Here is a 25,931-nt window from a genome sequence, read left to right on the forward strand (position 1 = left end):
TAATAGTGATGATGATGATGTGTTTGAAAAGATGTGATAAGATTATGTTACTACTAAGAATAAATATTATATATATTATTAGCATGAATATGTTAGGTGGTTGAGGCTAATTTGTATGACATGTAAAAGTTTTTTGGATATTGAAATAGGGTTTTGCTAGAAGACGCCTTTTAGATGGGTCTTTTAGCAAGCCACACCTTAAGGTGTGATATCTTAAGGTGTGATATTCATTTTTTAGTTATAACTTTGCTAAAAGAAACCTTGATAAAAATTAGTTGGTGTCTTTTAACAAATGTCAATAGAAAAACTTGCTAAAAAACACCTTCATAAAAGGTGTCTTCTAGCAAAACCCATTGAAATATATGTATTTTTTTATTTATTTCATATCCTATCTTCTTTCTTTTTAGACTTAATAACAATTTTGACCCCTATGTTTTAACAAGTTGCGATTTTGGTCCCCTAATTAAATAAACTATAAAATCGTCCTTTTAAGTATTGATTTTTTTTGCAGTTTTGGCCCCCCAAGCCAATTTTGACCAAGTCAAAGCTGACATGGGCACCACATGTGTATTTATTATTTTTATTTATTTTTTAATTATTAAAAAAGTAAAAAAAAATGTATTTTTTTATTAAAAAATTAAAAAAAATAAATAAATACACACGTGGCATCCACGTGTGCATTGACTTGGTCAAAATTGGTCTGGGGGGCCAAAACTGCAAAAAAAGTCAATACTTAAGGGGCTGTTTTGTAGTTTATTTAATTAGGGGGCCAAAATCGCAACTTCTTGAAACAGAGGGGGCCAAATCTGCTATTAAGCCTTCTTTTTATTACTCAGGTTTGTTAAAATGTAATTTTATTTTCATATCAAATTCAGTTAAAGCATAAAAGTAAAATGAGATTATTGTTAATTTCATCATTACTCATTACATTGAGTCCAGATCTGCTCCGGTTGGTATTTTGTCCAGTTTCCCGTTAGCTTAACGGATGTGTGACACAATGCAAAAAACATTTGAATGGTTCAGATTAAAAACAAAATCAGGACTCCCTCACGTTCTTCTCTCTGTGTTTTGAAGTCTTCTCCCTTACGCGTTTATCATCTTCCGCACCTTCCACATCCGTCAAACCCAAAACTAGAAGAACCCTCACTTCGCCACACCGTCTCTCCTTCTTGCAACGTCGTCCTCCTCGGCACCCAGAACCAAACAAGGTTTTCAATTCACCGTCGTTTACACCATTTCCCCCTTTTCAATTGGTTTGGGAACAAATTTTGCATGAAGATTTGGGAGAAAAAATTCAGAGGCTTAAGAACAAAATTTGCAGGAACATTTGGGAGGAAAAAAATCACAGATCCAGAACAGTGAGTGGGAAAAGCAGCGATATGTTGAAATGGAGAAGAGAGAAAAACGCGTACAGGGAAAAGTTTAAACATGGAGAGACGAGCGCATAGGAGCGCGATGGAGTTACATATTTTGTTTTTAATCTGAACCGTTTAAATGTTTTTTGCCATGAGTCACACATCCGTTAAGCTAACCTGGAAACTGGACAAAATACTAACTGGAGCAGATATGGACTCCAGTACATTAGCTCCTGCACTATGATATCATTTGATATGTACCCTTTTTTTTTTACCTTGAACAAATTAAGCAAGTATGAATGTGAGGAACACGTGTCGGGTGTGCACGTTATAGTTGCAAGAGAATTTATTAGCCTTCATTGTCTATTGGATAGCGTGTTTTGAAATTGCCACTTGATGAGAGAAACTCTTGGGTGGACACAAGGATTTGGACCCTTTATTTGGTTACACACACATAAAAAGAAAAAAGGTAGAAGAAATAATAATTAAATATCATTAATTTTCAAATGATTATATCATGTCCATTTTTATTGTGTGTGACCAAATAGAGGGTCCAAATCCTTGTGTCTACTCAAGAATAATTCATTTGGTGATTGGGGTTTCCTTTCTGGTTCAATATTTCAGTTGAGTCATTAATTAGGACAACATGATGTGAGAGTTAACTATTGTTAGATGAAAATAGGCCATTGGTACCAAATTTGAAAGAAGGGTCTTGCTAATAAGTGTTTTAAAGATGTTGTTTAAAAAATTTATAAAAAGAAACTTTGTTTTGAAAATACAAGTTCAACATTTGTAAAAGTTATAATTATAGTAAAAATTACTATTTTTGGATTTTTAAACAATACCTAAGGCATTTATTGGAAAGAGCAATGATATTTGAACAACCATTTGGTAAAACTTATTTGACAACCTTTCTTTTCTCTCTTTTCATCATTGGTCAAAAACAATGGAGAGAGAAAAAGGAAGAGAGAAAGTAAGAATATAATGTGAGTATGAGAGAGAAAGTTGTCCAAAAATTATCACAAAGTGGTTGTACAAATATCATTTCTCTATTGAAAAATGTTAGTAACTAGTAGTATCCATAGAACACTTGTTAAATAAACTAATGTAGATATTTTACATTAGAAAGTGGAATGTTCAACTTTATGAAAGTCAAAAGAATGTTTTTAATGAAAGAAAAGTTTATATTTTTTACTTTCTTAACTAGTGCTCCAGGACCATTAGTTAGTGTGAACAGTGGCGGATCTTGGAAAAAAAATCGAGGGTGCCAAATATTTATGAAATATATATTAAACGTTTTTAAATAATGTGCAACATAGTAAACTAGTGTAGTGGTACAAATGCTTGTACATGGAGGATGCTGGTTTAAATCTCACTAGGGTCATTTTTTTGAATAAAATATGAAAAATTCGCTAAGAATTATTAAAAAGGAGAGTACCGGAGGGATCGAACTCGGGACACGCAATGGGTTGAGAGAATGCATTACCACTGCAACAAAACGTATTAATTGAATTAATATGCCTAATATGATATCTATATCCAAACTGGGGGGTGCAGTGACACCTGAGGGTCTCCAAAGAGATCCGCCTCTGAGTGTGAACCTTTTGTGTTGTATGTGATTGGCCCCATCGAGAATCTCAATGTTGCTTTCAACCAAGAAAGTTCGCAAGAAAGGGAGATTATGTTTTAAGGTTTATTTGTGTCTATTGACATTCGTTGAATCAAGCTTGATTCCATTTTCTTAATATCAAATTTGGTATCTATGTTGCTCACTTGAAAAAATTTACTATTTGCATCAGGGTGGACATCAATTGTTGTGAATTTCATATACAAATCACACCAATAAACTTAAATGTGTTAAGCAAGTATGAATGAATGACAATCAATAACCAAAATACTCTCAAGCAACAACAACATGTTTAATTTAACAACCAATGTGTAAAGAAAAACTACAATTGAATCAAAGACATGAGATTTTAAGGCATATCACAACATATATGATAGAAAAAATAAACATTAATATTTTATTAATATTGGAAAATAATTTATAAGTTTGAGACATTTTTTTTCCTCGTAAAGTAACTTTCTTTATTGACAAAGAGGGTACTATTTTAGACCTTTAAACAATATACTCATTTGCATTTTCCTGTAATAATTTGTTACTATGTATGAGTAAGTAGATGGTGTGGTAATTCTTAATTGAAGTCTTCTACACAAAATTACTAGACAACCGTGAATTCTACCCCAACCGTGCATGTATTCTCCCCAAACTCGTCCATTTCAATGATAGCATTGATTTCATTAAAATGTTTATGCTTGCCATTGTCAACAAAGGGCTACTTTACGTTTTGTAAAATAATCAGTTTTACAAAGGTACGAAAAGGCACAGATGTTAGAAATTGGGTAGAACATTTACATAAATAAATGGAAAATGTTGATAAGTGTATTTACAGAGTTTCATTTGTTTTAGAAATCAAAATAGGTAATTTTTACTTAAAAGTTGTATATTTATTAATTTGGCTTATATTTCTCAATTAAAAATTATTTTTATTGATTCTTTAAGCAATAGTACTTTAGAATACTAAAGTCTTAAAAATTTACTACCTTCGTCCCTAATTATAAGATCCTTTTGAGAATTTTTTTTGTCCCTTTTTATAAGACTCATTTTCTATTTCCAACTACATTAATTATTTCTTTACATACATGCCCCTATTTATTATACATCTTTTTCTTCAATCAACAATAAATAGAATGTTGAAAACATAAGCCAACCCTTTTTCTTAAAGGATAAAATTGTAAAAACAATAGTAATTACAAACATATTTAATACAAATATCCACCATCTTAATTCCCGTTATTTTTTCAAAAAGCCTTATAATTAGGGACGGAGGTAGTATTATTTAAAATAAAAATGAAATTAACACTTGTTGCTCTTAAAAACAATGATATTTAAACATGTCTAATTTCTTAAACAATTCATTTTCTATTCCAACAGATTAATCTATTACACCATCATCTCTATTTCTTTTACTCTTTAAAAAAAAAAAACTCTGTTTCTTCCACTCTCAAGATGTACACTATTAGGTGCATGAATTTCTAAGTAACATTTTTCCTAAGAAAAAAGATCAATGTTATTTGAACAACATTTTTATGTGACAATTTGTTAGACAACCACATTATACAAAGAAATTTAGGTAGTGACACAAATATTAAAGCAATAGAGAGAGAAAGTAGAAGAACAATGTGTGTATAAGAGAGAAAGTTGTCATAAAAGTTGTCAAAAAGTGGTTGTTCAAATATATTTCTCTAACAAAGATCACGTTTGGAGGCTTAGGCTACGTTGAGGTCTCCTACCGTAGGTGACTACATTTTTTTTTTTTTTTTGGTTTCTAAAATGCTTTTTAGCCATTGGATTTGGAAAGAAGTTTTCAATGGCATATATCTTTAGACATGTTGACCCACTAGCAATGTATATGTATAATGTTTAATTTTTGTCTTTAATAAAGTAATGAGTAAATAGTCAATTTCCCCCTGAAATTGTAAGTTTCATCAATTACCCCCCTGAAATTAACAAAACTTCAATTACCCCCCCTGAAATTTCACAATGTTAGTCAATTTACCCCCTCCGTCAAATTTTTCTGTTAGTGAACATGACGTTTTGCAAATATCCCCCTGAAGTTTTGCACTTATGTGCAAAATGTCCCCAAACTTAAAAATTTATATTATTTTTTTCTTAAAAATAAACAATTAATAGTTAAATATTAAAGTTAACTATTAATTTTGTAGTTTGGAAAAACCACATACTTATATACATCAAATTATTTTTAAAGTTATATGTGATTAATATATTACTGATGACCTGCAACAACAGGTAACTAATACTGACTTGACCTACAAATACAAGTTATAAGATCAACATAAAAAAAAAAAAAAAAACTTGTAAATGCATGTCCTACCATACATGACCCATAAGGGTCGCCTACCTCAAACGGCACCCACGTTTGGATATCCAATTTGGAAAAGAACGTGATATATAACGACACATTATACTAGGTCCCACTTAACATGACAGAAGAGCTCCCACTCAGCAACACCGACCATGTTTTGGTTTTTCTAAACTTGGTTTGAAAATAGAAAAATACTGTTACTCCACTAGCTGTTGGCAACACCAAACCCTGGACTAAGGCCTAAAGTATAGTTTAGTTTCAAGGGCCTAAATACAACTCCTTTTGTTTGATCAATTAAGTGTAACTCAATAAAGAAAAGAAATAGAGGAAAAGAAAACGGTTAATTATGTTTTAGGTCCTATAAATAGACGTGTTTTTAACATTAGTCTCTACTTAAATTTTATTAAATTTTTGGTCCTAACATTTTTTTCCGTTAGTGAAATAGATCTTCGCTGTTAATTGTTGCTGATTGAACAAACGGTGAAGCACACGTGGATACCACATCTGACTTTTTTGTTGGATTAAATATGTTTTTAATCCCTATAAAATTGAGACATTTTAAGTTTAGTCCTTACTTAATTTTAATAGTTGTTTTAACCCTTACAAAAATACTATACACTCACTATTAGTCCTTACTCAATTCAAATTTGTTTAATTTATACTTAAACTCTTAAGTTTTTTTAACAATTTTTTGTAGATGTATTAAGCATTACTCTTTGGTTGATCTGTAGACATCTTGTATACTGCCACTAGTTTTGCATGAAATGGGAGCATATGGGTTGATTCGAATTAATATGGAATTATTTTTCCACACCCATTCAATAGTTTGCCCCTGGTTAATGATATTAGGTTCTACTCAAATAATCTACGCCGCTTCAACATCTTTTGGTATGATAGACTATGTCTTCTTTATCTTGACGAAATGGATGGAATGGCTATCCCAATGTCAAAAATATTCACGATTTTCACTATCTTATCGATGACTTCTTTTGCATTGTCGGACATGAGTGATTTTGTTGCCGAATTGATAGTTTTTTTTTTTGGAATAATTACTAGTCAAAAGTTTCTTTTCTTGATGAAAATACTATCATAACTAGTTTTAATAGGTTTTTTTAGTCCCTACAAAAAAAAAAATTACTTCTAATTTTAGTCCCTACTAAAACAAAGTTTGTTTAATTATCCTTAAACTCTTAAATTTTTGAACGAATTTTTTGAGACAAGTTTAGAACACTATGAAAGGTTCAATTAATAAAATTTAGAATTTTTTAACATGAAAAAAATTAAATATGAATTTTTGAAAACAATTAAAGATAAAGATAAAAGTAATAAAATATGAAAATATAAATCAAATTTTGCGGCGGTACTTTTAGTAATGTTCTTAACACGTCTACAAAAAATTGTTAAAAAACTTAAGAGTTTAAGAATAAATTAAACAAATTTGAATTGAGTAGAGACTAATATTGAATGCATAGTATTTTTGTAAGGACTAAAACAACTATTAAAATTAAGGACTAAACTTAAAATGCCTCAATTTTACAGGGACTAAAAACATATTTAACCCAACAAAAAAAAGTCAGATGTGGCATCCACGTATGCTTCCGTTTGTTCAATCAACAACAATTAACAGCGAGGACCTATTTTGCTAACGGAAAAAAACGACGGGGACCAAAAATTTAATAAAATTTAAGTAGGAACTAATGTTGGAAACACGCCTATTTATAGAGACCTAAAACATAATTAACCCAAAAGAAAAAGGTACTTTCTTCGATTGAAAGATACAAGCCAAAATCTTATGTCTTGATTTCACAAAGAAATTTGATTCAAAAGATATTTAAAGATTCCTCCTTACGCTATCATACTACCAAATACCAATCTTTTGTGACGCTTTCATTTGTGGATACTCTACCTATAGTCTCACTTTGGATCTCAAATTGATGTACACATTTACATGCCAAATGAAGCTTTAGTTTACTAATTAATGTTGCATGCTGTCTTCTAAAAACAGCTCTAATAGTAAAAGGTTGCAATGACAATTAATATCTTGGTTATATGTTCGAACCAACAATATTTTTTATTTTCGTATTTAATGTGTGTGAGTTTTGTCCTAAATTTTTAACTTAGGATCTTAAAATATCTCTCTCAAGATTACATGTTTGATTCTCTCTCGTATCAATTTTGATGGATTATTTTAGGTCCAAAAAAAGTTTTTGATGCAAAAACAAAACATTTTGCTTACGTCTCCTTAATTTTTTTTCTAGCAGTCATTTTCAAAGCTCAAATTATATGTATAATTATTGCTTTGTTAAAATTAACCATCGTTAATTTATTAATTTTTTTGGTATGTATTCCTTTAAAAAAATTGTCATGTATAAAATTTAAAAGGATGGGAAGTAATAGTTTTTATTGAGTAGTAGTGATGATGCCTGTTCGTATAATTTAAGCAACTTGAGTGTGATTAACCAGTCGTGGTATTTATATTCATATCTCCTTTTCACCTAATTTAATTAAGAAGCAACTCTATATTTCTCCGTTGAAAGTTCAAAGTATAAAAAGCAAATGCAACCATCTCTAGCTATATAAAGATTAGTCAACTTTGTATCACTTTTAGGAACGGATTCAACTTGTTCACATGGTAGCCGGTTTTGAGTGTAGACGAATCAAAGAATGTTCCTTTTAATATGCACAACCTTGACGGTGCTCACAATACCAAATCTGTTTTAGTTTCAAATTACTTGATGCTAAGCATGCATGTGTTCTGTTTGGCTGTCCACACCCTCTAATTTGATCATAGATTATTATTTTTTTTTATAAGAATTAGGTATTTCTCTGCGAAACGGTAGAGAATTCTTAGAAATCGTGGTTGAGCTTAACACAACCCCACAAAACCAACTTGTGAGGTGAGGATTGCCCCCACTTATAAACACGTTGTCATGTCATCTTTCATTCCGATGTGAGACTCTTAACAAGAATAATCTCTCAAATCGTTGATATCACACTAGATGATAAAGTTAATTTAACAATGCATCTAAGAACTGGATTCAAACTCAAAATCACAAGAGATGTAAATTTACCTCTTTTCTATATTTGATTATAGAATATATAATAGTTGAACATAAATAATTAGGTGCATCTATTATACATAAGCAAAACCCTTTCTTTAGGCACGGTAGGTGAGGGCGTGAAAAGGACCACCACCACCACTCTACCATGTGGAATGAATATAAATAAATCCTTCAATCATTGACCTTAATTTCTAAGTGCGTATGTTAATTAGTTTCCTTTAGGGAAATCATCTTTTAACAACAAAAAGAAAATATTTACAAATTTAGATACTAACCCTTCTGCGGAAGAACCAATTCAGTCCATTTCAATGACACACTAAAATGTATAATTGGTATAGTTTCATTTTTAAAAATGAGAAAGAAGTGGTCAAACAATATAGACATTCAACTTTCTATTAAAAAAGAAAGACCTTCAATTTGAAAATTAATTATATACTACACTCTTCATTATTGATCCAATAATATACTACAGGTGGCCAAGAATATAGACAAGGATATACACATGCATAAGTAAGCATAACCAATAAAAAGTAACCAAAAGTAAATAATAAACGAATCATCCATTATATTCATGAATATTCTTAAGTAAAGAATAAAGCAAAACAACACATCTTCTATCCAAATTGACACAAAAAATTATTTTATTAATGTATTGATTCACCTCAAATGACAGTGTTACAAACTTACAGTACATATTACAATTTTTTTCTACACATCTCTATCTCCTCCATCAATTTTTCACATATAGCTCCAAGTGAATTTTTATTCTATAACAATAAATTATATGTAATAATAACAACAACAAAATGTACAATTCAAATACCGTGGTAGAAAATAAGAATACGTGTAAAATGAAACATTATTACTAAACAGAGTAATATACCAGAAGCAGAGAAGAATAGAGGAAGGAGTGAAACACAATATACTCAACATCGTTGACTATCAAACACTGACAGTGCACCGTTGAACAATCTGATACTTAACAGCGCCGCTATCACCGACGCTAATACCGTTACTTCTTGGACCAAACGTGATAAAAGCAGGACAACGAACAAAAATATGGTAATGACCAGAAATAAAAGCACCAACCTTCCACCTAACCCTACCATCAAATTTAACGACAACAAGAACGTTACCGTTATCCTGGTCTTGGCTAAGAGCAACAGAGTTATATGGAGCTACCGGAACGTTTGTTCCGTAAACAAACGGAGACCAAACATCAACCTCTTTGTGTCCCTGATACGACGGAGGTATGGCGGTTCTGTAAGTAATTTGTTGGCTCCGGTATGTGACGTAAGAATCAAGACGATCGTAGTAGATACCGATTTTATTGTTGGGATTATTAGTGTATTAATAATAACTGCTTGTAACTAATTTGGTTAAGTTTGTTTTAATTTTTCCTATTACTTAGAGAGTTAACTTGTATAGCAAGCAAGTAACCATTTTGCCTATAAAAGGCTTTGTAATTGTGAACTTCATAACTAATGAGCATTATTCACATTACACAATAATTCTCTCCATTATTCTCTCTTCTCATAACAACTTTCTGTTATAATCATCTTGCTTAGAAACAATTTATCTTAATAAGCACTTTTGCTGCGCATGAACAAAGTGATTGTTCTAACAATTGGTATAGAGAGTCTGGATTAAATATTAGGGAAACACAAGTGAAAAGTGAGGGGAATCATCATTGGAAATCACAGAGTGAGGTCTGTGTATTGATTTCTCTGTTTTCTTGAGAATTAAGCAAGATGAACACAAACGGTTTTGGCTCAAACATCTTAGTTCTTGATGGCAAGAATTGGGAACGATGGAGTGCTTTGATGAAATCATTGTTTGGCACGCAAGATGTGAGTGAAGTTGTGCAGAATGATTTTGAAGAACCTTCTGCAAATTCCACTAATGTGCAGAGAGCAGTTTAGAAAGAAAACAAGAAGAAAAACTGTAAAGCTCTGTTCTATATTCAACAAAATGTTGATAATCAACATTTTGAGAAGATTTCAAAAGCAACTAGATCTAAAGAAGCATGGGATATTTTGGAGAATTATCATAATGGGGGAGAAAAGGTGAAACAAGTCAAGCTGCAATCATATAGAAGGAAGTATGAAATGATGCAAATGGAAGAAGATCAGAAGGTAAGTGATTACTTCTCAAAGATGATTGAAATTGTGAATTTGATGAAGAATTGTGGTGAAAACATTTCTGATCAGATGATAGTTGAGAAAGTCTTGAGATCTTTAAGTCAAAAGTTTGATTTCATAGTGGTAGAAATCCAAGAAGTAAAGGATGTGAAGATTATGATGGTTGAAGAATTGCGGGGTTCTCTTGAAGCACATGAACTGTTGGTGATTGATAGAAGTTCAGAAAGATCAGTTCAACAAGCTCTTCAGGTTCAAACAACCAAGAAAGAGGGAGATTTTAAGAATTTCAAAAAGGGAAGAGGTAAAACAAATTGGTCCTCTAATGCAAAATCCAAACCTGAGAACAAAATTGAATCTTCTAAAAGAGGAAGTTTTGGAAAAAAAATCAGAACAAAAAGAGGGATTTTGACAAGAGTAAAGTTCAGTGTTATAATTGTGAAAAATTTGGCCCTTTTGCTGATGAATGTTGGTTCAAGAAAGATTAGAAGACTGAAGAAGCCAATATTGCTCATGAAGGTGACCCTGATGCAGTGTTGTTAATGGCTGCTGCATGTGAAGATAGGATGAAAAGTGAAGAATGGTATCTTGATACTGGGTGTTATAATCATATGACAGCTCATAGAGAGTGGTTAACAAATTTTGATGCTAGTAAGAAAACAAGTATCAAGTTGGCTGACAATAGGAAACTTGCATCAGAAGGCAGTGATAATATAGTGATGAGGAGCAATTTTGGTGGTAAAGTGACAATTGAAGATGTGTTCTATGTTCTAAATATGAATGTAATCTGATGAGCATAGGTCAATTAGTGGAGAAAGGATTCTCAGTTTCAATGGAAGGTGATTCATTGAAACTATTTGATCAAAAGAAGAATCTGGTGTTGAAATCTACTTTGTCAAAAAATAGAACCTATAGATGCAACATATCAAGTGATAAAATGTTGTGTATGTCTGCAACTATCAGTGAAGATGTTAAAGCATTGTGGCATTCATATATTTGTGGGTCTTTTGAAGTACCTTCTCTTGGTGGCAGTAAGTATTTCATTAGCTTTATTGATGAATTCACAAGAATGATTTGACTGTATACTATTAAGCTTAAAAGTGAAGCTTTAGAAATATTCAAAAGATTCAAAATCTCAGTAGAAAAGGAAAGTGATAAATCTATTAAGATTTTGAGGACAGACGGTGGAGGTGAGTATACATCAAAGGAATTTGAAGCTTTCTGCACAAGTCAAGGAGTTGTTCATGAAGTAATTGCTCCATATACACCTCAACATAATGGACTTGCAGAAAGAAGAAACAGGACCCTGCTAAACATGACAAGGAGCATGCTTAACCAGATGCTAGAAGAAGCAAGCTAGAAGATAAAAGTGAAATTATGATACTCATAGGGTATCATCCTACTGGTGTATACAAACTATATAACCATGTAACTCAGAAAGTTCATGTCAGTAGAGATGTGATAGTGAATGAAACTGAGAAGTGGAAGTGGGAAAGTGAACCTGAGTATAGCAGTGAGATCAAGCAAAGCTACATATACCCTGATTCAAGTGATGAATCAGAAGGTGAAGAGGATCATGAAGTGACTGCAGATGATCAAGAGGAAATCATAGTACCAGCAAGACCTATTAGAAACAGACAAGCACCTGCAAGATTGACTGATTGTGAAGTAACTTTTGATATATGTGTTACTCAGTGAATGTAATTAGCAAGTTCATCTTCTCATGTGACTGAGATATCTATGATGAATATTACAATGATTTTAGGTTGTTAAATATAATTGTTGAATTATATGCTTAATATTATTGTTTTGTGAAATCTCACCCCTTCTGCTTGGAAATGTTGCTCTTCGTATGAGTAACTTGCAGGTGATCGAGTTTAAGTTGCTGTTAGATTGCTGTCGTGAGTGGATTATCTCTCATGTGTGTCTTTAGGTGCTCTGATACGTAACGGGATGGGAACTTTGTTGCATGCTTTTCTATTCCTTACGTATTACTTATGAATTTACATGATTAAGTTGTTGATTGGATTTTTATGAGATACTTTGATGAGGCCTTCGTGCCAAAATTATTTTTAGATGTTCGAATAAATTCCGCGCCGAAGTATTAAATATTATGTTATTGAATTTTGAAGGATAATTAGTTAATTATTCCGTTTATGATTTTAAGAAAAGAAGTGTGACATTCCGTTTATGTGAATTACTCTGATTAATTAAATGAAATTTTTACGTTGGAAAAACAGGGTGTTACAAATGATGCTGCAATCTCATGGTACACAAAGAAGCAACCAATTTTTGCACTCTCTTCATGTGAAGCAAAGTACATAGCTGGAACTTTTGCTACTTTTCAAGCACTATGGCTGGATTCAGTGATGAAGGAACTTAAGTGTGAAGTGATGAAGCCTCTAACACTGAAAATTGATAATAAATCAGCCATAAGTCTTGCAAAGAATCCAATCTCACATGCCAAGAGTAAACACATTGAGACCAGATTCCATTTCATTAGAGAGCAGATGACTAATGAAATGATTGAGCTGTAATATTTCCCCACAGAACTGCAACTTGCTGATGGCTTTACAAAGGCAGTAAAGCTTGACAGATTTGAATTCTTGAGAAAGGAACTTGGTGTTTTTTATATTAGGCAGTTATGATTAAGGGGGGGGGGGGGGGGGGGGTATTAGTGTATTAATAATAACTGCTTGTAACGAATTTGGTTAAGTTTGTTTTAATTTTTCCTATTAGTTAGAGAGTTAACTTGCATAGCAAGCAAGTAACCATTTTGCCTATAAAAGGCTTTGTAATTGTGAACTTCATAACTAATGAGCATTATTCACATTACACAATAATTCTTTCCATTATTCTCTCTTCTCATAACAACTTTCTGTTATAATCATCTTGCTTAGAAACAGCTTATCATAATAAGCACTTTTGCTGCGCATGAACAAAGTGACTGTTCTAACAGGGATTACGTGAAGAAACTGTGACTTGGAAATTTGAGGTTAAGAAATTTTGAACTGTGGCGTTGAAAGCGTAAACAGTGACATCTTGGAGAATGAAAGACGGTTTAGAAGGTTTTAAGACATCCCAAATGATTAGGATTGTTACTAGGACGATGAAGAGGAAGATTATGATTCCTAGAAGATTTTTCTGAAGCGTTTGTGTTTGTTTCCTTTGTGGTGATTGCACTCTTTTACCGACATGGTTTTGAGGTTAAGGTTGTTGTTAAGGTTTTGTTTAGTGGAATTTGGAGAGAGTGAGGTTTGAAGTATTTGAGAGAGGAGTGAAAAATGGTTGCTAGAGAGTGGTTTTTGTTAGGAAAATTAAGAAGGTGGGAAATGGGTTGGAAGTTTATCGCTTTCAAGGTGTTATAGTTTATTTAGAAATAATAGTGATGATGATGATGTGTTTGAAAAGATGTGATAAGATTATGTTACTACATGGGAGAAGAATAAATATTATATATATTATTAGCATGAATATGTTAGTTGGTTGAGGCTAATTTGTATGACATGTAAAAAAATTTGGATATTCAAATATATGTATTTTTTATTTCATATCCTATCTTCTTTCTTTTTAGACTTAATAGCAATTTTGGCCCCTCTATGTTTTAAGAAGTTGCGATTTTAGTCACCTAATTAATTAAACTACAAAATCGTCCTTTAAGTATTGATTTTTTTGCAGTTTTGGTCCCCAAGTCAATTTTGACCAAGTCAAAGCTGACATGGACGCCACATATGTATTTTTTATTTTTATTTATTTTTTAATTATTAAAAAATTAAAAAAATAAATAAAAAGTATTTTTTAATTAAAAAAATATATTAAAAAATTAAAAAAATAAATAAATACACACGTGACGTTCATGTGTGCATTGACTTGGTCAAAATTGGTCTGGGTGACCAAAACTGCAAAAAAGTTAATACTTAAGGGGCGGTTTTGTAGTTTATTTAGTTAGGGGGCCAAAATTGTAACTTCTTGAAACATAGGGGGCCAAATCTGCTATTAAGCCTTCTTTTTATTACTAGGACGATGAAGAGGAAGATTATGATTCGCCAGAAGAGTTTTATGAAGCGTTTGTGTTTCTTTCCTTTGTGGTGGTTGCACTCTTTTACCGACATGGTTTTGAGGTTGAAGTTGAGGTTGTTGTTAAAGTTTTGTTTAGTGGAATTTGGAAAAAGTAAGGTTTGAAGTATTTGAGAGAGGAGTGAAAAATGGTAGCTAGAGAGTGATTTTTGTTAGGAAAATTAAGAAGGTGGGAAATGGGTTGGAAGTTTATCCTTTTCAAATATTATAGTTTATTTAGAAATAATAGTGATGATGATGATGTGTTTGAAAAGATGTGATAAGATTATATTACTACATAGGAGAAGAATAAATATTATATATATTATTAGCATGAATATGTTAGCTGGTTGAGGCTAACATGTGGTTTTTGGTGCAAGAAAAGTATACAATTCATATCACACTATATGCATATATTTTCCTCAAAAAACACTTCATTATTTGGCATTCTTCACTGATTAGTCATCCATGTTCTTGTTTATATAATAGTATCAATTATCAACGGTACGTCTCCCATCAATTAGTATTTGTTTAAGAAAAACTTTGGGTAGGTAGGTAAATACCGACAACGAGAAGGTTCTTTTCAGACGAAATACAGTACATGTCTATAGAATTTTTAATTATGGTAATATTTTATTGGACTTATTCTTTGTCCATTTGTGCACCTCAAATATTTGTATATGACCCTGTTAAGAGAGAGGTAGTACGAATATGAGGTAGGACTAGGAGGAGAGAAATTTGGGGGCAATATAAAGTCCAAATGTGCAAGTGGAAGTGGTGGCCTAGCCAGCCAAAGATACAGCCAACACTGCAAGAGAATTATCCCTTGCATTTGCACTGACTTTGAGGATGGATATTCAGATCCCAATGTTTATACTTCCAACGAAGAGATTTCTTGGAACTTCAAAAGACTTCTGAACCACATTACTTTTACTTTGTACGATTCACAAGCTAGAGTTTGAAGATATTTCAGTCTGTTTTTAAATAGAAGTAAAATTTAGTATATCTGTTCTTAATTATAAGGTTTTTTTTGAAAAAATAACGGAAATTAAGATAGTGTATATTTGTATTAAATATGTTTGTAATTATAATTGTTTTTACAAATTTATCCTTCAAGAGAGAGAGTTGGTTTATATTTTCAACATGTTATTTATTGCTGATTGAAGAAAAAGATGAATAATAAATAAGGGCATGTATGTAAAGAAATAACTAATGTAGTTGGAAATAGCAAATGAGTTTTATAAAAAGGGACAAAAAATTTTTCTCAAAAGGGTCTTATAATTAGGGGCGGAGGTAGTACTTTTTAGGTTCATTAAATTAATGAGGTAGTACTTTTTAGGTTCATACCACATACATAATTAATTCAATGAACCTAAAAAGTAAATTTTGCTTATATTTAAAAACGGAGGAGTATTTATTGAATGGATCATGCTAACTTGTGCCCTTAAGTCACAAGTTAAGAAGTTTAAAATGGAAATTAAAAATAATTTTATTTTGAAAATATAAATTTTTACAACTTTTAAGATATTGAATACATAAATTTCAACAAAAACAATCTTCTGCTTTTGCTTTCTTAATTCATGTCCCAAAGACACAAGTTAACATTTCTCTTATTTGAATAGTTTGATTCTTCAATTAGATTTTTAGTAACATTTGCATTTATAGATTCTTCATCGAGTTTAGTTTGGTCATTAACCTAAAACCCATCAATTGGGCCACTTCTCAAAAATTTCAAAATCAAACATCCAATGAAAAATCACCAATAGAAACATTAAAACAAACCAAAGAAGACTATGATATCTCAATCCTAACTTAGATAAATAAATGACCTTCTAGAAACATTAATCTAAAGTCGTCCATTGTTAGATTATTAGTTTTGTGTGTATAAATAAATGTTGGATAACATCGTGAAATTTAGAAGTAACACGAGGTAATGTTGGCGTTGCTCTTTCTAAAACTCATTTGGTCATTTTTCAAAACTAATCTATTGGATCATTAACCCAAAACCCATCAATTAGGTTCCAAAGACTTCAAAATCAAACTTCCGTTGGAAAATTACCAATAGAAATATCAAAATAGATTGTGATATCCCATTCCGCTCACTGTAACTTTTCAAGAACAAGGGTTAGTTAGTCTCTCCAACAAAATTTGGGCATATATTGTGGATGAGGAAGAGGAACAAGAATATTAATCAATTTATTAAGTTTTTTAATTGATTAGTTAATCAAGCGAATTCTACCTTCCAAAATTTCCATTTTGTAGTTTGTACTTAAGTTTCTTTCCTTAATATCAAATGTAGGTCCCGTTTATTTTAGATTTTTTTTGTATTTTTAAAAATGCATTTTTTGGAAATTTACTCAAAAATAGTTTAAGTTATTTCAAACTCATTTGTTATAAGTTAAAAAATAGATTTTGATATTCACTAACTTAAATATTCATTGTTCGAGATATTACAGTAAGCATCATAATTTTTTTCTTCAAAAATGATTTTTATAAAAAGCTATTTGAAATAGTTTATTTTTAGAGATTTTTTTAAAATTTTAATATCCAAAAAAATTATAACAAAATGATGAAATACTAAGAATGACATTTTAAGATAAACTATTCAACTTGTCAAAAAAAAGATAAACTATTCAAACGAATTATTCATTTAAAGTTTTCCTTAAAATTTCTTTGTTAAAAAATTATAACAAAAACATATTACACTACAAAAATCTATTTTGAAAAAAGCTATAACGAACGAGCCCATATTTTAAGAAAACGGGTCGACCTGTAGTTAACTATAGTCCGGTGGTTCAATCATTTTTAAGTCGGTTAATATCGACTTAAAAAATTATTAGACCATTTTAAAAAGTGTCTAACTGTAGTTAACTATAGTTGAAAAAGTTAAATTGTAGTTAATTATAGTTGGATCCGTTTTTTTTAGCAATTTCTCCCGTGAAAGAAAGTAACTTTAAGAAATTTGGGGCCCTTATAATTGGAGATCCAGGTCTGTAGAATTGAATGCTCCTTACCTTGGTCGCCCTAGCACTAGTGCAACACATTTGAAATTCTTAAAAGGAAAGTTTGACTGATATGTAATATTACCTGGTTTGAGAGTTTTGATGACCAATTTACGTTAAAAATATTCTTGAAGGAAAATAATTTAGTAGAATTGAGTCTTCATGATTCACCATGGACAAGAAAAGTTCCAATATTCAAATATCACTTATAAATGTACTTAGACCATCCTTATTAGGGAGATCTCAAATTTTAAAGACTTGATATCTATTAGGTACTCATATTTGGGAGTTTTTTTTAGGTCCTACAAGATCCAATGTCTCACTTAAGACCTCAATCTTAAGTGGGATTGCATTTTTTTAATATTAAAAAATTGAAATATAATGATATGAAGTTATCGATAATTAATTAGTGAGTCCCAAATCTTAAGCGACATGCGTTCATCCGGCGGGCTTCTTGTCCATGTGTCAGTGTTAGATTGGCCTTCTAGCTGGTTCAGAACAACTTACCTCAGGTGTTTTGTGTGAATTGTTTCTATGAACATTGTTTTTTTAGGGAACGAACATTGTTTTTTTTTTTTTTTTTGATAAATGGGAATGAACATTGTTAACATTAGAGGAATTTAATCATTTAATATACTTTTTATTGAGGAAATGAATAAAAAATTAAAACTATAGGGAATAACATGCTTACAGAGTAGTACAGAAGATTTGCTTCACGAACTTATGTGGTTTTTATGCAAACAGAATTGCTTAAATTGTTTGCATTTGTTTCATCTTTATGTCAGACTCCAACTCTTATTTAGACCTCATATGTGGACTACAAATTATGAAATGGTTGAAAAAATGCTTTAATTTAATTTGTTTGTTATCTTCCATCCATTTTTTCATCAGTCTGGTGGCTAATTTGCAATTTTGTTAAGGACTGAAAATGAATTACGTACCTCTTACAGTTATGCAAGAAAAGTAATGCAATGAAGGGCCTCTTATCACTGTTTTTTGTTTCTCTATATATCAAATGAATGAGAGACTTGTTATTTATTTTTCTCTTTATCTCGCATCGGTGAGTTTTGACTTCTTCAATAATTTCATGATTTATTGGTACTGAACTCAATTTTTTAGGTTGTTTTCTTACTTTTGCTTAATCTGTTCTCATACAAGTTTGAGGTCTCTCTTTGCCAAATCAACACTGTCTTACTAAGTTCATCAAAAATTAGCCCAGTGCTTAAGTCTAAACTTTTTGTGTTTTATATATATTCAACACTTTATTTTATCACTTTCTCTCTTTTCTTATCACATCACCGACGTATCAGGATTCTACACTTTTTTACTTCCATATATCTTCTAACCCTTTTTCTTCTATCATTGCATCTCATTTCAAGGACCTTGTGTGAATTGGAGTGCAAAAATGGACAAAAAATTGGACTAGCAACAGAATGGTATTGAGCGAAAGCCGGCCCGACTTGTAGCGAAAGCCACAAGCATTGTAGAGTGTTTTTGGACCCCTTGGCCCTTCCGGCCATTATGGAGTCTTGGTTATATCACAATGCGTGCATTTCCTAACATGTATCAAAGCTTTCTGATCGTCGCAGTTAGCCGAAGCAAGAGAACGTGGAACTATTTTCTTTTTCTTCTTGGTCACTCCATAAACTAACTTTGGTTTCTTTGCACCAATTTGAGACTCACAAATTTTTTCAAAATCTGAAAATGGTGCCTTGGTTGAGATGAAACTAGGTAGCCCCTTTTGCTCGACAAAGAGGAAGTAGGGTAAATGAGCTGCCTGGCAGAACGATGGTGAAGGTTGCGGGGGCATGGACGCTTGGTGCGTGCACGACAAGGCACGGGAAAGTAAATCCATGTGGGGATTTCGCCGGAGCAAGAACTGCTACTTTCAATGAAAGAAAGCTAACTTGCTATATGGAATTGATTGTGCATAGAGTCCTCCTTGGTGACATATGATGATGAATATGCTGCTCCACTTTCTTCATTGTGAGACTCCTCACAATATGAATCCTCCACAAAACGGGGCACCCATTCCAGTGAAAGAATGTCTGGATCAACAAAATTGGATACCCATTCCAATGAAATAATGTCTCTGTACAGTAATAATAAAAACAAGGCATTGATCAAAATCACATTTTTATTAAAAGGACAAAACTAATTAGGTTCACATTTTTAAATAGTGCTTTTATTAGTTAGTTCTATGATGCATAGTGCGATTAATATAATCTATGAGTGATATAAGTTTTGCATCATGTATAATTCTTTGTTTTTATCATTGGATCTAAAAGTCATATCGAATTAAATGAAATTTAACGAAACTTGTAGATCTAATTGTGAAAAATACACTTGTACACATCGCAAGACTATTTTACTTATGCATATTAAAAAAATCTTGTTTCTACAACCTCTATTATAATTCAACAAATTATATAACTAATGTTCACTACAATGGGATGATTTAGCTCACCAATGGGATGATTTCATTCTCTCCCTAGTTTACTTGATTTGATGAGATAAGATTTTGGTATATGTTGGATCTAATCTTCAAATCTCTTTACCCTTGAGTTTTTTTTTTCTTTGATGGGTTATTATTTCTCTAGGCGTGCTTGATCTCACTAAACACTTTCATCTCTTTAATTTTGGCCGAAAAGAAAGTGACATTGACGAGGATGAAGAAGAGGAAGGAAATTTTTTTCCTGGGTTATCTCTCACTGGAAGAAAATTTTCTAGGTTTTTTGAATGAATATGTATGAAGGTTAAGAAGAGGACAAATGGTAGAAAATTTGGTTTGGGCATTGAATCTAATAGGAATGATTTTATGCATGTTGAATTTTTGAATGATTTTGAATCTAATAAAGTGATTTCAAGGTTGTTGTTTTTAGATTTTTTTTATTCTAGGTTTTTGTGAAGGTTGGATGAAGATCGTGTTAAAGATGATGAAGAAATAGAAGGAGGAAGATGAAGAAAATGAAAGAAAAATTATGTGTTGGTGGTTCACTATTATAGATTCAACGGTCTTGAATGATCCAAGGGTCTATTTTGTTTCAAAATGATCAAAGGATTAAAATTAAATAAATTAATAAAGTTTATGGTGGATCATCAACAATGTTGGTCCACCTTAGACATTTTGGGTTAAAGTTAGTAGAGCGGGACCAAATTGACTTACAGAGATGAAATTAAGGAACTAGAACGTAACGTTAATAAGTTATCAGACCAAAATAAAAACAACAAATAATTAGATAAGAGACCAAATATGCAATTTAACCATTGTTAAAAAAAATCAAAAAAGTGTTACACCAAAACACTATTTTTTAAATATGTTTTAATGGGATATAACTAATTTTTTAATTGGTAATTTAAATAATATAATAAAAATGAAAGGTAAATTTTTCTTTTATATATTCTTATATCCACCAAAGATGAGTGTTTTAGGGATAATTTTTAACCCTAGATCACCTCTCCAAATTGTTTTTCTCCTTCACTTTCATTTAAATAAGTGAATTTCACATCTATTTAGTATTTTTTCGTGATTTCGTCGTCTTAGTGCGGCGTTGTTTTGTTCTTCATCTTTATGCGACATTGTTTGTCTTTCATGTCTTGTTCATGCGTTTGTTTGGTTTAGATTGTGAGATCAACTTTGATCTAGGGAAAATTCAATCAATGACTTTGAAGTTGTCAATGTTGCAGAGCTAGAGACATGAGTATTCTGTAGACATGAATATAGTCATATTTATAGACTTTTGTGTTTTGTCGTTTTATGTTATTAACATGAATGTTGTGATCTTGTTTGTAGACATCCTTCTTGTTTTTAGAGAATTTATATTGTATCGATTTACTTCGTAAATATGAATGTATATATCATTTATTTTTAGTCAAAAAAAAAAATAAAGATAAATCTCCACTCAAACAAAAAGAAAGGTAAAATTCTTATAAAAAATAATAAATATATTTGACGGAATTTGATAAAGTAATATTTTTGTTGTTTTATTTCTTCAATTTGCAGTATGAAATAAAGCAAATGTTATACTTCATAATTTTCATGAAATGAACACAAATTAAAACATTGAACATGCACACTCCACCCCTAATCCATTGTTAAATCATTAACATGCTACACTACCCAATAATTCCCAAGTAACGTTGTTAATGTTGGACGATGGAATTCCAAAGTTCAAAGGTTTGCATGTAACCTTCAAGCGATATTCACTCGGATGAAACAACCCATCCATCTTAATCAAAGTATTCACCACCACCCCAAATTGCACAAATCCACGAACTCTTCCATCAGTAATACCGAAAGATACACTGTTATCCACAAAATAATCGAGAACTTCGAATTGTACTCGTAACATGGTCTTGCTATGTGTTGGTTGGTGAAAAGGTGCGAGACGAGTGTATGCTAGAACACCATATTCATCATCACCGTAAAAGACACTGGCAGCAACGGCGTCGTATGTGATATCGAGTTTTTTGTTAGGGTTTGAGACAATGAGTGTGATGTCCCATTTTGCATTGAGACCGGAGCCGGTCAAATTGAATGAGGTAAGTGAAGCTGAATTGACACTGAACTCAGGGATACGGGGTTTGAGAACAAAATAGCCGATCAAGGAGATTAAGCCGAAGAGAGCTACGATGGCGGTCATGACAGAGATGAAGCCGCAGAGGAAGGATCTTACAACAGCCGGGGGTTCTTCTTCATATGTGAAGGTGGTTGCTGGTGCTTGATAGAATGTGGTGGGGTATGAAGATGGAGGTGGTGGAGGAGGAGATGAATAGGGGTAGGAAGCGCCGCCGGAGTAGCTGCCCGGGGGTGGATTCTGTGGAGGTGGATAGGAGGTGTTGTTCTTTTTGTCGTTGCTGGATGTTGCCATTGGGTTAAAGACAAAGCGTTTAAGAGAGGGTTAGGGTATGACTTGTGAGAAAGTTTATTATATTAAGGTTTAAGAGATAGATAGAGAAAGAGAAACAAATGAATAAATAAATAAGAGAAATTGGTAAAGACGTACCACAGTTATTGTGTTCTTTTAATTGATTTAGTATACCAAGAGGAGAAAGTTTTGAACGCGTATTACCGTATATACACCTTAATCAAGAAAAGAAAAAATAAATAAAAAGGATTAAAGGAGAAAGAGGAAAATAAAAGTGTGATACGTTATATCTATTTTAAAAAATAAATAATTCCAAAAAAGTGTGTTACTTAAAGTTTTCAACTTGATTTCAACTCTCTTTTTTCGACCATGATTAAGTCCACATTCCTTTGAATCTTGTTTGAAGCCTGACAACTTTTTTCTTTGTAAAAGATGTCTCTATGGATAGACCACCAAGGTGAATATTGTTTATAAATTAGGTAGGGTTAATCTTGTTTTTGGCCGCTGTAATATAGTGCACTTTTGATTTTAGCTTTTGTAAATTATTTTTTTAGATTTCACTTTTGAGAAATGAAGATTCTTCAAGATTGGCCCCTCACCCAAATGTGTCAGCAGAATCTCCTATATGACAATGACGTGTCAAATTTTTTTCATGCCACGTTTGTAAATGAACGTTCCGTGGAATTTGTGGTTTTTTTTTAAATAAAAATTAAAAAAATGAAAAAAACTTAAAAAATTAATAAAAATAATGAAAAAAAATCTAGAAAAATTATAAATATAATTTTAAAGAACGTGAAATTTAAAAACGTCACGTCATTTATAATTTAAAAAAATATATAATTTTAAAAAACGTGGAATTTAAAAACGAAAAAAAATCTTAAAAAATTAAAACAAAACCTGGAAATTTTATGAAAAAATTAATAAAAATAAAGAATGATTAAAAAAACGGGTAAAAACAAAAATAATGAAAAAATTAAAAAGAATCTAGAAAAGATTAATATATATCAAAATTTTCTAAAAATTAATATATTTAGAAAAAAAATCAAATTTCAAGATTTTTTTCAATTCCGGTAAAATTAAAAAATTATGGAAAAAAATTGACACGCGTGGCATAAAAAAATTGACACGTCACTGCCACATAGCAGATTCTGCTGACACATTGGGGTTAGGAGCCAATCCTGAAGAATCTTCATTTTTCAAGGGTGAAATCTAAAAAAAAAAAAAAATTACAAAGGCTAAAACCAAAAATTTACTATATTACAAGGGCTAAAAACACTAAAATTATGTATTATTTGCTTTGAGTTATGTGAGTCTTTACCATTTTACTTTAGTAAAAGACTAATTGGTGGATAAGGGGTAAATAAATGAGTATCACTTTTCCTTGAAAAAAAATGAGTGTAAGTTTTGTTTATGAAACTATTTTTAACTTTAAGTTCCAAGAGTTGTGAGATTTTTTGTTACCAAAACATCTCTCAAAGTATTATTTTAAAATTACGTCGATGAAAATCAAACAGCTAATAAATTTCATTTAGTAATCCGTCAAAAGAAATTCATTTAGTTTTGTCAAAAAAAATTCCTTTAGTAAAATTATTCCTTTTTCTTCATTTGTTTATGATTCTCTTCAACTTGTAAAAAAATTTATTATATAAATTTTTTTTTTTAAAATGAAGTGACATATATATCTTTTTACCTTTAAAAAAGCATATATATCTTTTTCAAAATAAAATTTTAAATGGAATTACTTTGAAACCAGTGACAATTCTTTTTTAAGACTTTCTTTCTTAACAATTTCTTATTCCGTTTCCATGCTAAAATCTTGAAAAATATAAAAGGTACACTACGTATAGAAACAATTGTACAAATATAGCAGTTTAATTTCTTTTTAAGTGTGATAAAGGATTAAATATAAAGAAATTTATATGGAACATTTCTGGTTATTAATTTCGATCATAGTTTTAAAAACTGGATTGATCATCAACTCGGTAAGGTGTTGGGTCTTTTCTCTGAGTCAATAGTCGAATCAGTGGGTGACTTGTCGAATCACATGAAAAAATCAGATTAAATCGGTTGATTCGGTTGTATCACTCGATCTCTATAAAAAAAATATGGTATTACATTGGATGTTTTGTTCTCTAAAAAATAAACATTATAGATTAGCCTTTCAAAGTAATAATATTAATGGGTCCATGTGAAGTTAGGCCCGGATCTTATAATCAAAAGTTCTAATGATAAATCAAGTAATTGGACTGAAGTGATTAATAAATTTTATTAAGAACAATTTGTTATCGGATTTTACTTACGTTTTGATCGAACTACATATTATTCAAGTTTTTTTTTTTTTTTCCCTTCCTGAGAACCGGATATTGATTTGGAGGAAGTACACTATAAAAAGTTGTTTGTCATTTAAGTTTTCCAACCGGAAAACTCATTCTTGATTTTATCAGTACCTACTTTATTTATCGTTTAGTGAATTATTATCAAATCTCTTGGGTTTTTTTAGAGACAAGCTAACGTAACAACCCATAAGCCATAACTTAGCTAGGGCAATTATACTATGGTTGATTCTCAAATTTTAGTTGATGTTATATTACATTGTTGATGCTATCGTTAATGATTTTTTGTTGTGTGTTCGGAAGTCAAACATCATATCTTGCATATATTATGCATTATCTTTATCAAATGAGTTAAATCTACGGGACCTATTGGTAATGATATGAAATATTTAAGTTTACTTTTGTCGAAAAAAAAAAACTCATTCTTAATGTTTATAACATTAACAAAATAAAATTCAACTTGTTCAAAAAAAAACAAAAAAAAAATTCAATAAAAAGTGTATTTATATAAACTTTAATCGTTTAACAATTATGTACTATTTTTTTTTATCTTAATTGCACTTTTAGTCTTCGTAATGTTCTACATAGTTTGAATTTCTTTTGAGAAAACAATATTTTTAGTGTTTTTCATTTTTTATTAAAGTTTTATTTATTTTTGTAAAAAGCTAATGATATTTTCTTAGAAGATTTTTTTTAATGATATGAAAAATAATACACCCTCCGGTCACTATTATAAGCAAAAATTAACATTTTAAATTCATTTATTAAATGATGTATGCAGACTATATTAAAAATTATATACATCATTAATTAAATAAATCTAAAATATAAAATTTTACTTATAATAGTGAAGGGTGTAAGATTTAATCGACATATGCATTGTCACACCATCTTGCGACTTGTTAGTTAATTATTCCGAAAATTTCTACAATTCAGTTGTGAAGAACACTTTCATTTTTTTAATATAACTGTGGAAAATCACTTACTTGATTTATATTTTTTTAAGGAAAACCAAAGACAAACTAAAATAACATTAACTACCTACTAAACTCATATGGGTTGGTTTCGTGTATTGATTCAGGAACTTAAAGTGTACTCCTTAAAGTCTCAGATTTGATTCTCTCTTTGACTTCTTAAAAACCATATTTAGTTTAGTCTTGAAAACACTTT

General features: G+C 30.9%; 1 protein-coding gene and 1 pseudogene across 2 annotated transcripts; both read right to left on the reverse strand.

The window, feature by feature from the left end:
• Positions 1-8,976: 8,976 nt before the first annotated feature.
• LOC25499472 (NDR1/HIN1-like protein 1) lies at positions 8,977-13,699 on the reverse strand (annotated as a pseudogene). Its single transcript, XR_005643271.1, has 2 exons — positions 13,468-13,699; positions 8,977-9,706 (listed from the first exon to the last, which is right to left on the reverse strand). The product of XR_005643271.1 is annotated as an NDR1/HIN1-like protein 1 (transcript).
• A 7,964-nt stretch (positions 13,700-21,663) lies between these two features.
• On the reverse strand, positions 21,664-22,431 carry LOC25499474 (NDR1/HIN1-like protein 10). Its single transcript, XM_013594747.3, has one exon. The coding sequence runs from the start codon at positions 22,429-22,431 to the stop codon at positions 21,664-21,666; it is 768 nt and encodes a 255-aa protein (XP_013450201.1).
• Between the last annotated feature and the right edge of the window lie 3,500 nt (positions 22,432-25,931).

Source organism: Medicago truncatula, chromosome 7 (genome assembly GCF_003473485.1).
Source record: "Medicago truncatula cultivar Jemalong A17 chromosome 7, MtrunA17r5.0-ANR, whole genome shotgun sequence".
Taxonomy (NCBI): domain Eukaryota; kingdom Viridiplantae; phylum Streptophyta; class Magnoliopsida; order Fabales; family Fabaceae; genus Medicago; species Medicago truncatula.

Excerpts from the sequence above, each read along its gene's own strand:
- LOC25499474 (XM_013594747.3), bottom strand. The coding sequence starts at position 22,431 with ATGGCAACATCCAGCAACGACAAAAAGAACAACACCTCCTATCCACCT.